Source organism: Sapajus apella, unplaced genomic scaffold, assembly GCF_009761245.1.
Source record: "Sapajus apella isolate SASKATOON/1434 unplaced genomic scaffold, GSC_monkey_1.0 scaffold189, whole genome shotgun sequence".
NCBI classification, from domain to species: domain Eukaryota; kingdom Metazoa; phylum Chordata; class Mammalia; order Primates; family Cebidae; genus Sapajus; species Sapajus apella.
The window spans coordinates 1,043,661-1,057,061 of NW_022437129.1; the positions used below are offsets into that span (position 1 = coordinate 1,043,661).

Consider the following 13,401-nt stretch of genomic DNA (forward strand, 5'->3'; position numbering starts at 1 on the left):
CCAACATGGTGAAACCCCATCTCTACTGAAAATACAAAAATTAGCTGGGTGTGGTGGCAGGTGCATATAATCCCAGCTATTCGGGAGGCTGAGGCGGAAGAATCACTTGAACCTGGGAGGCAGAGGCTGTAGTGAGCTGAGATCGCACCATTGCACTTGAGCCTGGGCGACAGAGCAAGACTCCATCTCAGAAAAACAAAAACTAAACAAAAAAAACTAGCAAGAAATCAAATAACTGGCTTATAAAATGGGCAAAGGACCTGCATAGACCTTTCTGAGAAGGCATTCTAGACATGCAACAGGTATATGAATAATGTTTGACATCAGTAGTCATGAGGGAAATGTAAATTAAAAGCACAATGAGATATCACATCACACTTGTGTTGGTAATGATGTAGAGAAAAGGGAACTCTTGTACACCATTGGTGGGAATGTAAATTAATTAGTACAGCCATTATGAGAAACAGTATGGAAGTTCCTCAGAAAATTAATTGAATTGCCATATCATCCTGCAATCCCACTTCTGGGTATATATCCAAAGGAAATGAAGCCAGTATTTCAAAGAGATATCTGCATTCTCGTGTTCAATGCAGGCTTATTCACAGTAGCCAAGATAGGAATCAAACTAAGTGTCCACAGATGGATAAATGGATAAAGTAAACGTGGGGTGTATATGTACAATGGAATACTATTCAGCCTTCAAAAAGAAGGAAATTTTGTCATTTTGTGACAACATAGATGAACCTGGAGGACATTGTGCTAAGTGAAATAAGCCAGACACAAAAAGACAAATAGTTCGTGATCTCGCTTATGTGGAATTTTAAAAGTTGAACTCAGAAGCAGAGAGTAGAATGGTGGTTACCAGGGACTGGGGCAGGAGTCGCTGGCAGGGAATTGGGAGATGTTGGTCAGAGGGTGCAAAGTTTCAGTTAGACAAGATGAGTAAGTCCTGGAGATCTATTGTGTACATCATGGTGACTATAATGTATACTTGAAGTTTTCTGAGAATAGATTTTTAAATGTTCTCATATTAAAAAAATACATATATGAAGGCCGGGCACAGTGGCTTACGCCTGTAATCCCAACACTTTGGGAGGCCGAGTGGGCAGACCACTTGAGACCAGGAGTTTGAGACTGGTCTAGTCAACATGGTGAAACACTGTCTCCACTAAAAATACAAAAATTAACCAGGCATCGTGGTGCACACCTGTAATCCCAGCTACTTGGAAGGCTGAGGTGGGAAGATTGCTTAAACTCAAGAGGCGGAGGTTGCAGTGACCCAAGATTGCACCACTTCACTCCAGCCTGGGCAACAGAGGGAGACTCCGTCTCAGAAAATAATCATATGACATGATGGATATGTTAATTAGCTTGATTTAATCGTCTCACAGTGTATACATATGTTAAAATATCACATTAGGTCTAGGCATGGTGGCTCATGCCTGTAATCCTAGCACTTTGGGAGGCTGAGGTGTGCATATTATCTTACCTCAGGAGTTCAAGACCAGCTCAGGTAACATGGTGAAGCCCTATCTCTACTAAAAATATAAAAAATGAGCCACGCATTGTGGCATGCACCTGTAGTCTCAGCTGCTTGGGTGGCTGAGACAAGAGAATCACTTGAACCTGGGAGGTGGAGGCTGCAATGAGCTAAGATTGCACCCAGCCTAGGCGATCTCAGCTCACTGCAACCTCCACCTCCCGGGTTCAAGTGATTCTCCTGCCTCAGGTAGCTAGGATTACAGGTGTGCACCACCACGCATGGCTAATTTTTGTGTTTTTAATAGAGACAGGGTATCTCCATGTTGGTCAGGCTGGTCTCGAACTCCCGACCTCAGGTGATCTGCCCGCCTCGGCCTCCCAAAGTGCTGGGATTACAGGCATGAGCCACTGCACCTGGCTAGAGTTTCAGAATGAAAAAGTGCTGGAGATCTGTTGTAAAATAGTCTGCATTTACAGATGATCCCCAATTTATGATATTTATATGTATGATTTTTTTTTTCAGTTTTTTCGTGGTTCAAAAGCAATATACATTCAATAGAAAACATATAACCATTCTTCTTTTTACTTTCATTTATTTTATTTTATTTTATTTTTTTTTGAGACGGAGTTTCACTCTTGTTACCCAGGCTGGAGTGCAATGGCGCGATCTCGGCTCACCACAACCTCCGCCTCCTGGGTTCAGGCAATTCTCCTGTCTCAGCCTCCTGAGTAGCTGGGATTACAGGCACGCACCACCATGCCCAGCTAATGTTTTGTATTTTTAGTAGAGACGGGGTTTCACCATGTTGACCAGGATAGTCTCGATCTCTCGACCTCGTGATCCACCCGCCTCGGCCTCCCAAAGTGCTAGGATTACAGGCTTGAGCCACCGCGCCCGGCCTTACTTTCATTTATTTACTTTTTTTTTTTTTTTTTTTGAGACAGAGTCTCACTCTGTTGTCCAAGCTGGAGTGCGGTGATACAACCTTGGCTCACTACAACCTCTGCCTCCTGGGTTCAAGCAATTCTCCCTCCTGAGCCTCCTGCGTTGTTGGCATTACAGGCAGTCACCACCACGCCCAGCTAATTTTTGTACTTTTAGTAGAGACAGGGTTTTGCCCTGTTGGCCAGGCTGGTCATAAACTCCTAACCTCAGGTGATCTGCCCACCTCGGCCTCCCAAAGTGCTAAGATTGCGGCCGTGAGCGACCACACCTGGTCCTATTTTTTTACTTTCAATACAGTATTAATTACATAAGATATTTAACACTTTGTTAGAAAATAGGCTTTGTGTTAGATGATTTTCCCAACTGTAGATGAATTTAAGTGTTCCGAGCACATTTAAGGTAGGCCAGGATGGTGTTCAGCAGGTTAGGTGTATTAAATGTGTTTCCATCTTAGGATATTTTCAACTTAGGATGAGTATGAGTTTATTGGGATATAACTCCATTGTAATAAGTGAAGTAATACTTACCATTATTGAATTTTGCGTGTAAAAATCGTTAAGGTGGGAAATTTTATGTTAACTTTTTTCTTCTTTTTTTAAATTTTTTAATTTCAATTTTTATTTTTTTGATTTGTTTGTTTGTTTGTTTTGGCTCTGTGTCCCCATATGTTATATTTTTTTTAAACCACAATTTAAAAATACATTTACATTTTAATTTTTAAGCTTTTTGGGACAGCCTACAATGGCTCACACCTGTAATCCTAACATTTTGGGAGACTGAGGTAAGGAGTTCAAGACCAGCCTGGACAACATAGGGAGACCCTGTCTCTGCAAAAAAGTAAAATATAGTTAGGTGTGGGCTGGGCAAGGTGGCTCACACCTGTAATTCCAGCACTTTGGGAGGCTGGGGCCAGCAGATCATGAGGTCAGGAGATCAAGACCATCCTGGCTAACACAGTGAAACCCCATCTCTACTAAAAATTAGCTAGGCATGGTGGCACGCACCTATAATTCCAGCTACTTGGGAGGCTGAGGCAGAAGAATCGCTTCAACCTAGGAGGCGGAGGTTGCAGTGAGCTGAGATCACGCCACTGCCCCCCCACCCGGGGAGACAGTAGACCCCCACCCAAAAAAAAAAAAAAAAAAAAAGGGTTGGGTGTGGTACACACGGGTCTGTAGTCCCAACTCCTCAGGAACCTGAGGCAGGAAGTGATCACAGGGTCTAAGAATTAAAAATTACTAGCTTGAACCCAGTAATTTTTAGTACTTGAGATATTATCAATATAAGAAATAATAGATAATAAAAAGCATAAATATATGATACATTTTGATACACAATTATTAAATGGAAATAAAACAAACAAACTCTCCAGTCCTTGGTCCCCCATCCCCTGGCAGCCACCATTCTACTTTTTGCCTCTATGAGCTTGACTACTTTAGGGACCTCATAAAAGTTGAATCATACAGGGTTTGTCTTTTGGTGACTGGTTTGTTTCACTTAGCATAATGTCCTCAGGCTCATCCCTGTTGTATTAATAGCATATGATAGGATTTCTTGCCATTTTTTTTTTCTTTGAGACAGGGTCTCACTCTGGACTATCACCCAGGCTGGAGTGCAGTGGCATGATCACAGCTCACTGCAGCCTTTACCTCCTGGGCCCAAGTGAATCCTCCCTCCTCAGCCTCTTTAGTAGCTGGGACTATGGGCACACACCACCATACCTGGTGAATTTTTCAAATTTTTTGTAGAGGTGAGGGTATCGCTCTGTTGCCCAGGCTGGTCTCGAACTCCTGGGCTCAAGCCATGCTCCTGCCTTAGCTCCCCAAAGTGCTGGGATTATAGGCATGAGCCACCTTGCCCGACCAAAACCCCCTCTTTTTATAGATGAGATACTGCTCCAAGTTGCACAGCTGGTTTGGTCTCCTGAGTAGATTCCAGAGGCATTGGTGGAACACTTGATCATGCTGGCTTCAGCATCTGCATGTTAACAAGCGCTTTTCATTATTTCCCTCCACTTTAGTTTCACTGTCCCACCCCTAAGCTGCTTTGGCCTCTGTGAAGCACAGAGTTTCTGGGTCTGAGTGGATCTAAGTCTTCTGCTCTCCTCCCACAGATACTATGGCGGGACTGAGTTTATTGATGAGCTGGAGACCCTCTGTCAGAAGCGAGCCCTCCAGGCCTATAAGCTGGACCCACAGTGCTGGGGGGTCAACGTCCAGCCCTACTCAGGTGATTGTCTCATCCAGATGGGCTGGTGCAGCCCCTTCATGTGCATCCCCCAGGGCTCACATGCACCAAGAGGAGTCCTAAGAAGGACTACCATAAATTAAAGATAAGCCAAGCCCTCCTGGGTACATGCATCCCTCTGCATTGCCCTCCCACTCCCAGCTCTGCGCCCCCTCCTAGGCAGTGTCCTCTCTCTGAACTTCCCCTCTCAAGGCTGGTGGTGCAGAGGCACCTCCCGGAGCTCAGGGAAGGCACGAAACCTGTTTTCCCGCCACTCCTGGGTGAAGGCTTAGTGGCCAAGGTCCTGGATGCCGCTTGGTCCCTAGGTTAGAAATAATCATGTCTCCTCTGGTCCACTCGTTTCAGGCTCCCCTGCAAACTTCGCTGTGTACACTGCCTTGGTGGAACCCCATGGGCGCATCATGGGCCTGGACCTGCCGGATGGCGGCCACCTGACCCACGGGTTCATGACAGAGAAGAAGAAAATCTCCGCCACGTCCATCTTCTTTGAATCTATGCCCTATAAGGTAAGCTCCATAGCATTCCTTTCTTTGGGAAACCTCTGATGCTTGGCTGTGCCTGTAGGGATAAGTTTTGTTTGTGTGGCACTATAGGAAGTCACCACCTTGCACCATTTTTCATTTCCCTGCCGTGGGGACTCCTCAGGCTTTCAGGACCTGCCAGGGCAGCTGGGATGGAGAAACAAGGGTCTGAGCTGAGGCCACAGGGAAACCAGTGAGGGAGGCAACTACTGAGGAGAATTCAGATGCAGCAGGGCAGTGACAACTGCTGGGAACTGCTGGGGCTGTGGGAACAACCACGGGGAACAGCAGCCAGGTCAGCTACAGCTGGACCCAGCAACAGCCACCATGTCCTCAGCTCTGCCCTCGCCTGGTGACATCTCTGCTTGGAGCCCCCGTGGGCCAGCAGCAGCACAAGGATGCAGTAGCTACAGGCGTGGCAATGTCTTCAGCTCCAGCCAACACCAGCAGCTCCGTGCCATCCACAGCCGCGATCCTCCTTGGCCACATTAGGACCAGCCCCTGCCTGTGTGTAGTGGCTACAGAGGAGCAGACAGTGGTTTGATTTAGGACTTTCAACTTTGGGATAGTGCAAAAGTGGCATGAGTTCAGCAGCTGAGCTTCAAGCCCCCATGCAGGTATCCTGCTTTTCACTTTCAGTACAGTATTCAGCGGATTACATGAGATAGTCAACATTGTATTATAAAATAAGCTTTGTGTTTGACTACTTTGCCCAGTGTAGGGTACCGCAAGTGTTCTGAGCATGTTTAAGGTAGGCCAGGCTAGGTTGTGATGTTCCATAGGTGAGGTGTATTACATGCATTTTTGACTTTACGATATTTTCAGCTTAGTGATGAGTTTATTGGGACATAAGACCATTATATAAATTGAGGAACACCTGTACAGCGCAGATGTACACCCCATTGCCACACTGCCACCCCACTGTACATACCTGATACACCGCCAGCACAGCACCAGAACCAGCACCATCAGAACCAGTGCCAAGGGCTGCCTCTAGGATGTGCAAGGCCCCAGGCAAATATTTGTTTTGCAGGGCACCCTGTCTATATAAACAGTTGGGTCAAAAATACATGTAAGGTGCATAAGCTCCTTCAGGCATGGTGATTTATCTATAAAGATGAAGGATGATGGGAGAGGTAATTTGCTTATTCTTTTAGTGTCCAGTGTTGGGGATTCTTTCTAGTGTCCAGGAACCATCTTTTCATGTTTTTATTATTAAATGTGCCAAATCCGGCTTAGTTTTATGTTTGTTACCATGAAAAAAGGTAGCAGCACATCTTTCTGCTTGACTGGCATTGCATGATCTTAGGTGCATGCTGTCCGTAGCTCTGTGTATACTCAGCCTTTGTCTCAGTGCTGGTGATTGCACAAGTGCTGTTTTTTGCAGTCATTTCTTTTCACAGAACGCCTGGGTGTTTGTAGTCACAGGTCTCCTTATTGGCCAAGGCTGGCCTTGAAGCCAGATGTTGAAACGTGTCACAATAGTAACAAAATACTTTGTCTTGGCTGGGAAGGGTGGCTCATGCCTGTAATCCCAGCACTTTGGATCACCCGAGGTCAGGAATTCGAGACCAGCCTGGCCAACATGGCAAAACCCTGTCTGCCAAAAATTAGCTGGACATAGTGGCACATACCTGTAGTTCCAGCCAGTTGGGAGGCTGAGGCAGGAGACTGCTTGAACCCGGGAGGCAGAGGTTGCAGTGAGCCAAGATCACACCACTGCACTCCAGTCTGGGTGACAGAGACTGTCTCAAAAAAAACCTCAGCATTTCTTTTGGGTTTTTTTTTGTTTTGTTTTGGGACGGAGTTTCACTCTGTGACCCAGGCTGGAGTACAGTGGTGCAATTTCAGTTCGCTGCATCCTCCCCGTTCCTGGGTTAGGAGTGGTTCTCCTGCACCAACCTCCTGGGTGGCTGGGATTGCAGACATCCATCACCATGCCCAGCTAGTTTTTGTATGTTTGGTAGAGATGGGGTTTCACCGTGTTGACCAGGCTGGTCTTGAACTCCTGACCTCGGATGATCTGCCTGCCTCAACGTCCCAGAGTGCTGGGATTATGGGCGTGAGCCACCAAGCCCAGCCCAAAGCTCAGCACTTCCAAAGTTACAGGTGTTTGCGTGTGTGTTTTTCTGTTTAAAAAAAAAAAAACTAGTTTGAAAAGACACTGAAACTAATTTTAATGAAAAGAATCGACCCTCAGAAAGCAAGCAAAAGGTTTCTTGAACTGTTTTAGAAGCAGTGGAGAGAAAGAAATTATACTTAGGGAGTTTTCAATGTGAATACAGTGTTTAAAAACAGATTAAAGTGGTGTTACTAGTGCCAAAAAAAAAAAATTAAAAAAAAAACCAATTTGCCTTTGGACTTAGAACATAAAAGTGGGTTTCTCTGCTTTCATTATTGAGACTGTGGCAGAGAGAATTTCTGACTTTTTTCTAGCCCCTTAGCAGATGGCTTGGGTAGCCTCATGCTGTTTAGGCCAGTGTCCTCTATTCCTGAAGAGTCTATTCTGAGTATCCATAAGCTGGGTCCCAGCTGGTGCAGTGGCTCACTCCTGTAATACCAGCACTTTGGGAGGCCCAGCACTTGGGCACATCATTCAAGGTCAAGAGTTTGAGACCAGCATGGCCAACATGGTGAAACCCCGTCTCTACTAAAAATATAAAAATTAGCTGGATGTGGTGGCACATGCCTGTAGTCCCAGCTACTCGGGAGGCTGAGGCAGGAGAATCACTTGAACCTGGGAGGCGGAGCTTGCATGAGCCGAGATTGCACCAGTGCAGACCAGCCTGGGTGACAGAGTGAGACTTCGTCTCCAGAAAAAAAAAAAAAGAATCTGGGTCCCGTGCCCAGTTCCCTCCAGCCACCACCTGTCTTTGATGTGCATTGTGCAAGCTGCAGTCCTGTTGGTGCAATGAGGGGACCCACCTCTGGATGGCCATGGAGAGGTGGGGTCTGGGACCCTGGCCAGCTTGGGCAGCAGGAGGTGCAGCTCACCCGCTGGGGGATGCTTTGAGTCCTGCCCTTAGAGGTCAGGGGGTGTACTAGGGCCCCTGCCCTCCTCCGCCTTCCCCAGACCACTTGCCTCCACCTTTGGCCCCTGCCCTCCACCACAGCAAGAGCCTTACGCAGGGCCAGGCTAGGGCAACAGCAACACTAACCTTCTATTTTGTGTTTTGGGCCTATCCCACAGTGACTAGAGAATTCCTCCCTGTCCCTGGTCCTAAGTGACTGCTGGGGCCTCCTTCCTTATCCTCTGTGCACTGTGCATCCCATCTGCAGTTTATTATAAATGCCTGTGAATTCTTCTAGGAGTTGTTCTGTTGTCTCATTTTCAAGATTAAAAAATGAAAATAATGGCTGGGCGGGGTGGCTCAGGCCTGTAATCCCAGCACTTTGGGAGGCCAAGGTGGGTGGATCACAAGGTCAGGAGTTTGAGACTAGCCTGGCCAACATGGTGAAACCTCATCTCTACTAAAAATTTAAAAAATTAGCCAGGCTTGGTGGTGGGTGCCTGTAATCCCAGCTACTCGAGAGACTGAGGCAGGAGAATCGCTTGAGCCCGGAAGGCAGAGGTTGCACTGCACTGAGATTGTGCCATTGCACTCCAGCCTGGGCAACAAGAGCAAGACTCTGTCTCGGAAAAAAAAAAAAAAAAAAAAGGAAAAAAGAAAGAAAAACATTTGAAAACCCATTAAATTAAAAAGGGAGAAAGCAGCACAGTTTTCTTTTTTTTTTTTTTTTTTTTTTGTAATTGTGGCTACACAAAAGTTTTTAGAATTATGTCCATTTTTTAAAAAATCTCTTTTTTTTTTCCTTTTCGTGGAGAACAGGGTCTTGCTGTATTGCCCAGGTGGGTCTTAAACTCCTGTACTCAAGCTCCTTCCCGCCTCTGCCTCCCTAAGAGCTAGGATTATAGGCATGAGCCACTGTGCCTAGTGAATTATGTCCATTTTTTACTGGAGGTCAGCTGTTGATATATTTTTTTTTTCTTTGTATTTTTTCCAAGTTGGCCACTCCTGGAAGCTGTTGATATGTCATCAGGATAACAGTTTCTTTGCCATGTTCAGGTGGCTGAGAAAGAACCACACCCTTAAAGCGAAACACAGAAAGCAAAACCACAAATCATCTTTCAGCTTGACTTTCTAGATGAGGTCTTGGTTCCTGAAACCTTGCAGGAAGCTTCTGTAGTTGGGTTGGATTGTAAGTGCCTTTTTTTTTTTTTTTCGTCCTATCTATTTGTTTTTTTTTTTGAGACGGAGGCTTCCTCTGTCACCTAGGCTGGAGTGCAGTGCTGTGATATCAGTTCACTTCACCCTCCACCTCCCGTGTTCAAGTGATTCTCCTGCCTCAGCCTCCCGAGTAGCTGGAATTACAGGTGCATGCCACCAAGCCTGGCAAATTTTTTCTGTTTTTAGTAGAGACGGGGTTTCACCGTGTTGGCCAGGATGGTCTCGATCTCCTGACCTCGTGATCTGCCTGCCTCGGCCTCGCAAAGTGCCGGGATTATGTGAGCCGTTGTGCCCAGCCTAATTTTGTGTTTTTAGTAGAGGCGGGGTTTCACCATGTTGGCCAGGCTGGTCTCCAACTACTGATCTCAGGTGATCCACCCCCCTGGGCCTCCCAAAGTGCTGGATTACAGACATGAGCCACCATGCCTGGCTAACCCATATGTTTTAATAGAAGTTTAATAAAATGAACTTCCTAAGATATGTGTTGCCAAAAAAGAAAAATAAAGTATTTTAAATTTTATGTTGATATCTACAACCTATCTGGAATTGATTTTTTTTCTGAGACGGAGTCTCGCTCTGTCGCCCAGGCTGGAGTGCAGTGGCACGATCTCAGCTCACTGTAACCTCTGTCCTCCAGGTTCAAGCAATTCTTCTTCCTCAGCCTCCTGAGTAGCTGGACTACAGGTGCATGCCACCATGACCAGCTAATTTTTTATATTTTTAGTAGAGACAGGGTTTCACTATGTTGGCCATGCTGATCTCAAACTCCTGATCTCAGGTGATCTGCCCACCTCGGCCTCCCAAAGTGCTGGGATTACAGGTGTGAGCCACCGCACCCGACCTCTTTTTTTTTTTTTTTTTTTTTAACAAATTATATATCATTATTAGATGCACAGTGATATTATGATATATATATATACACACACATATATACACATATATATATATCATACACAGTGTGGGATTATTGAATCAATTAATATCCCACTACTTAAATATTTATTATTTTTCTTCCTAACTGCAACTTTGTACCCTTTGCTCAGTATGTTTCCATTGTCCACCATCCTCCAGTGACTGGTAACCACATTCTACTCTACTTCTGTGAGTTTGATTGTTTTATTTATTTATTTTATTATTATTATTATTATTATTATTATTATTTGAGTTAGAGTCTCATTCTGTTACCCAGGCTGGAGTGCAGTGGTGCAATCTCAGCTCACTGTAACCTCTGCCTCCCGGGTTCAAGCAATTCTTCTGCCTCAGCCTCTTGAGTAGCTGGGATTACAAGTGCCCAGCTAATTTTTTGTATTTTTTTTTCTAGTAGAAATGGGGTTTCACCATGTTGGCCAGGCTGGTCTTGAACTCCTGGACTCAAGTGATCCTCCCACCTTGGCTTCCCAAAGTGTTGCGATTACAGGCGTGAGCCACCGCGCCCCGCAGTGTGATTGCACTTCTGTGTGAAATCTAAAACAATCGAACTGCTGGGTGCAGTGGCTCATGCCTGTAATTCTAGCACTTTGGGAGGCTGAGGTGGATGAATCACCTGAAGTCAGTAGTTCGAGACCAACCTGGCCAACATGGTAAAAGCCCATCTCTATAAAAATTACAAAAATTATCTGGGCGTGGTGGCACTGCCTGTGGTCCCAGCTATCCCTGAGTGGGAGAATCACTTGAGCCCAGGACAGGTGGAGGTTGCAGTGAGCCGAGATTGCGCCAGTGCACTCCAACCTGGGCAACAGAGTAAGACTCTGTCTTAAAAAAGAAGTGAGATCAGGCCGGGCATGGTGGCTCACGCCTGTAATTCTAGCACTTTGGGAGGCCGAGGTGGGTGGATCACCTGAGGTCAGGAGTTCAAGACCAGCCTGGCCATCATGGTGAAACCCCATCTTTAAAAAAAAAAAAAAAGAAGAAGTGAGATCATACAGTATTTGTCTTTCTGAGCCTGGCATATTTCACTTAGCCTCCAAGTTCATTCATGTTGTTCAAATGACAGAATTTCTTTTTTCAGGCTGATTAGTATTACATTGTATGTGTGTGTGTATTTGTATATATATGTGTGTGTGTGTATATATATATACACACACGTGTGTGTGTATGTGTGTGTGTGTGTGTGTCACATTTCCTTTGTCCATTCTTCTGTTGATGGATGTGGGTTTATTCCATAACTTGGCTATTGTGCATAGTGCTGCAGTGAACATGGGAGTGGACATGTCTCTTTGACATACTGATTTCAGGTTCTTAGGATATATATTTAGAAGTGAGATTGCTGAATCTGGAATTGATTTCTTTATGTAGGTGAGGTGGGCATCCAGATAACATTTTTGTTGAAATGGATGCCCAGTTGACCTAGTGCCATTGATTGAAAAGGACATCCTCTCCCCACTGCATTGTGGCATCACCATTGGCATGGATTCGATGACCTATGTCATGTGTGCTTCTGCTTCTAGGCTCTCTTCTTTTAAGCCAGATGCTCTGCCCTTCCACAAATGCATGCTGCCTTAATTATTATAATTTGTCAGGCATTTTATGACACAAAATATACAAAGCAGCTGGGCGCGGTGGCTCACACCCATAATCCCAGCACTTTAGGAGGCCAAGGTGGGTGGATCACAAGGTCAGGAGTTCGAGACCAGCCTGGCCAACATAGTGAAACCCTGTCTGTACTAAAAATACAAAAATTAGCCAGGTGTGGTGGCAAGCACCTGTAGTCCCAGCTGCTTGGGAGGCTGAGCAGGAGAACCCCGGAGGTAGAGGTTCCAATAAGCCGAGATTGCACTTCTGCACTCCAGCCTAGGCGACAGAGCGAGACTCCATCTTTAAAAAAAAAAATACACAAAGCAATGATGTTTTGTGTAGAGGTCTGGTATGTCTTTCCTTTTATGGTTTTTGATGCTAATATGATGTTATTTAAATTTCATTTTCTATCTTCCTTGCTTTTATATACTTACTGTTTTTTCAGTGCTGTATCCAGTGACCTTTCTAAATTTTCTTATTTTAACAGTTTACCCCTAGCATCTTAATTTTCTAGGTACACTGTGTTGTCTGTGTGTCATGTCAGGTTTAAAATTTCTTCTTTCCTAATTGTTACGCCTTTTGTTTCTTTTTCTTGCCTCATTATACTTGGAATAGAAGTGGTATTAGCAGGCATTTTGGCCTTGTTCCTGAAGGTAACTGTTTTGGTCTGCATTGTGTGGTCCTCTTGCTTCTGTTTCATTCTGCAAGTGCTTTTTGGTGCCTTCTCAAGGGGTAGTGCCCCAGCAGCAGGGCTCACTAAAACCCTGGGACTCCTTGGGGCCTCCTGGGTCTTCGAGCTGTACTTGGTTGAGCAGCCTAAACACATCAGTATCCTGTCTGACCCTCAAGTCCTCATGTAGGACGTCGTTCCTCGTCTTGGCGGGTGGAGCAAGTTCAATCGGGAGGAAGGAGGCAGGTGCAGCTGGAGGAAGCAGCCTGAACCTGCCTCCCTGACATTCCGCAGGTGAACCCAGACTCTGGCTACATCAACTATGACCAGCTGGAGGAGAACGCCCGCCTCTTCCACCCGAAGCTGATCATCGCAGGTGACGCGTGGCATGGAAAGTGACCTTGTTCACCAGTAGCCTGGTGCCTCTAACAGAATGAGGATGTAAAGATGTTCCCACCCTGTTGAGCCCACTGCTAGTTTCTGCCCTGAATAACTGAGTTTCTGGGGTCCACATAGATTAGTTTCTTTCAGGATACAGATGTGTGTTTGCTGCTTTTTGTGCTATGTGGCTTAAGATCTGAGACTGTTCTCAGAGAAGCATCTAGAAATGTTAGGTCCTGACTCGGTTGGCAGTAGTAGTTGGAGCCATCTCAACCATCAAGATGTTGAAGAGTCAGACAGAGTGGTTCCTTAACACAGAGATGCTTTTTGAGGGCATTCTGCATTTTTGCTCTGAGATTTTAGGGGAAGAAATCTGGGCTTTCAGATCCGTATATCTAGGGGCCACTCTGT

General features: G+C 45.6%; 1 protein-coding gene across 3 annotated transcripts in view; it reads left to right on the plus strand.

Moving 5' to 3' along the window:
• Positions 1-13,401, plus strand: part of SHMT1 (serine hydroxymethyltransferase 1) — a 41,782-nt gene that overhangs the window by 16,912 nt on the left and 11,469 nt on the right. For all 3 annotated transcript variants that reach the window (XM_032269150.1, XM_032269149.1, XM_032269151.1), the window contains 3 exons: positions 4,542-4,657; positions 5,021-5,181; positions 12,904-12,985. In XM_032269150.1, the coding sequence (XP_032125041.1) occupies positions 4,542-4,657; positions 5,021-5,181; positions 12,904-12,985 (359 nt within the window). The remainder of the gene's footprint in view (positions 1-4,541; positions 4,658-5,020; positions 5,182-12,903; positions 12,986-13,401) is intronic.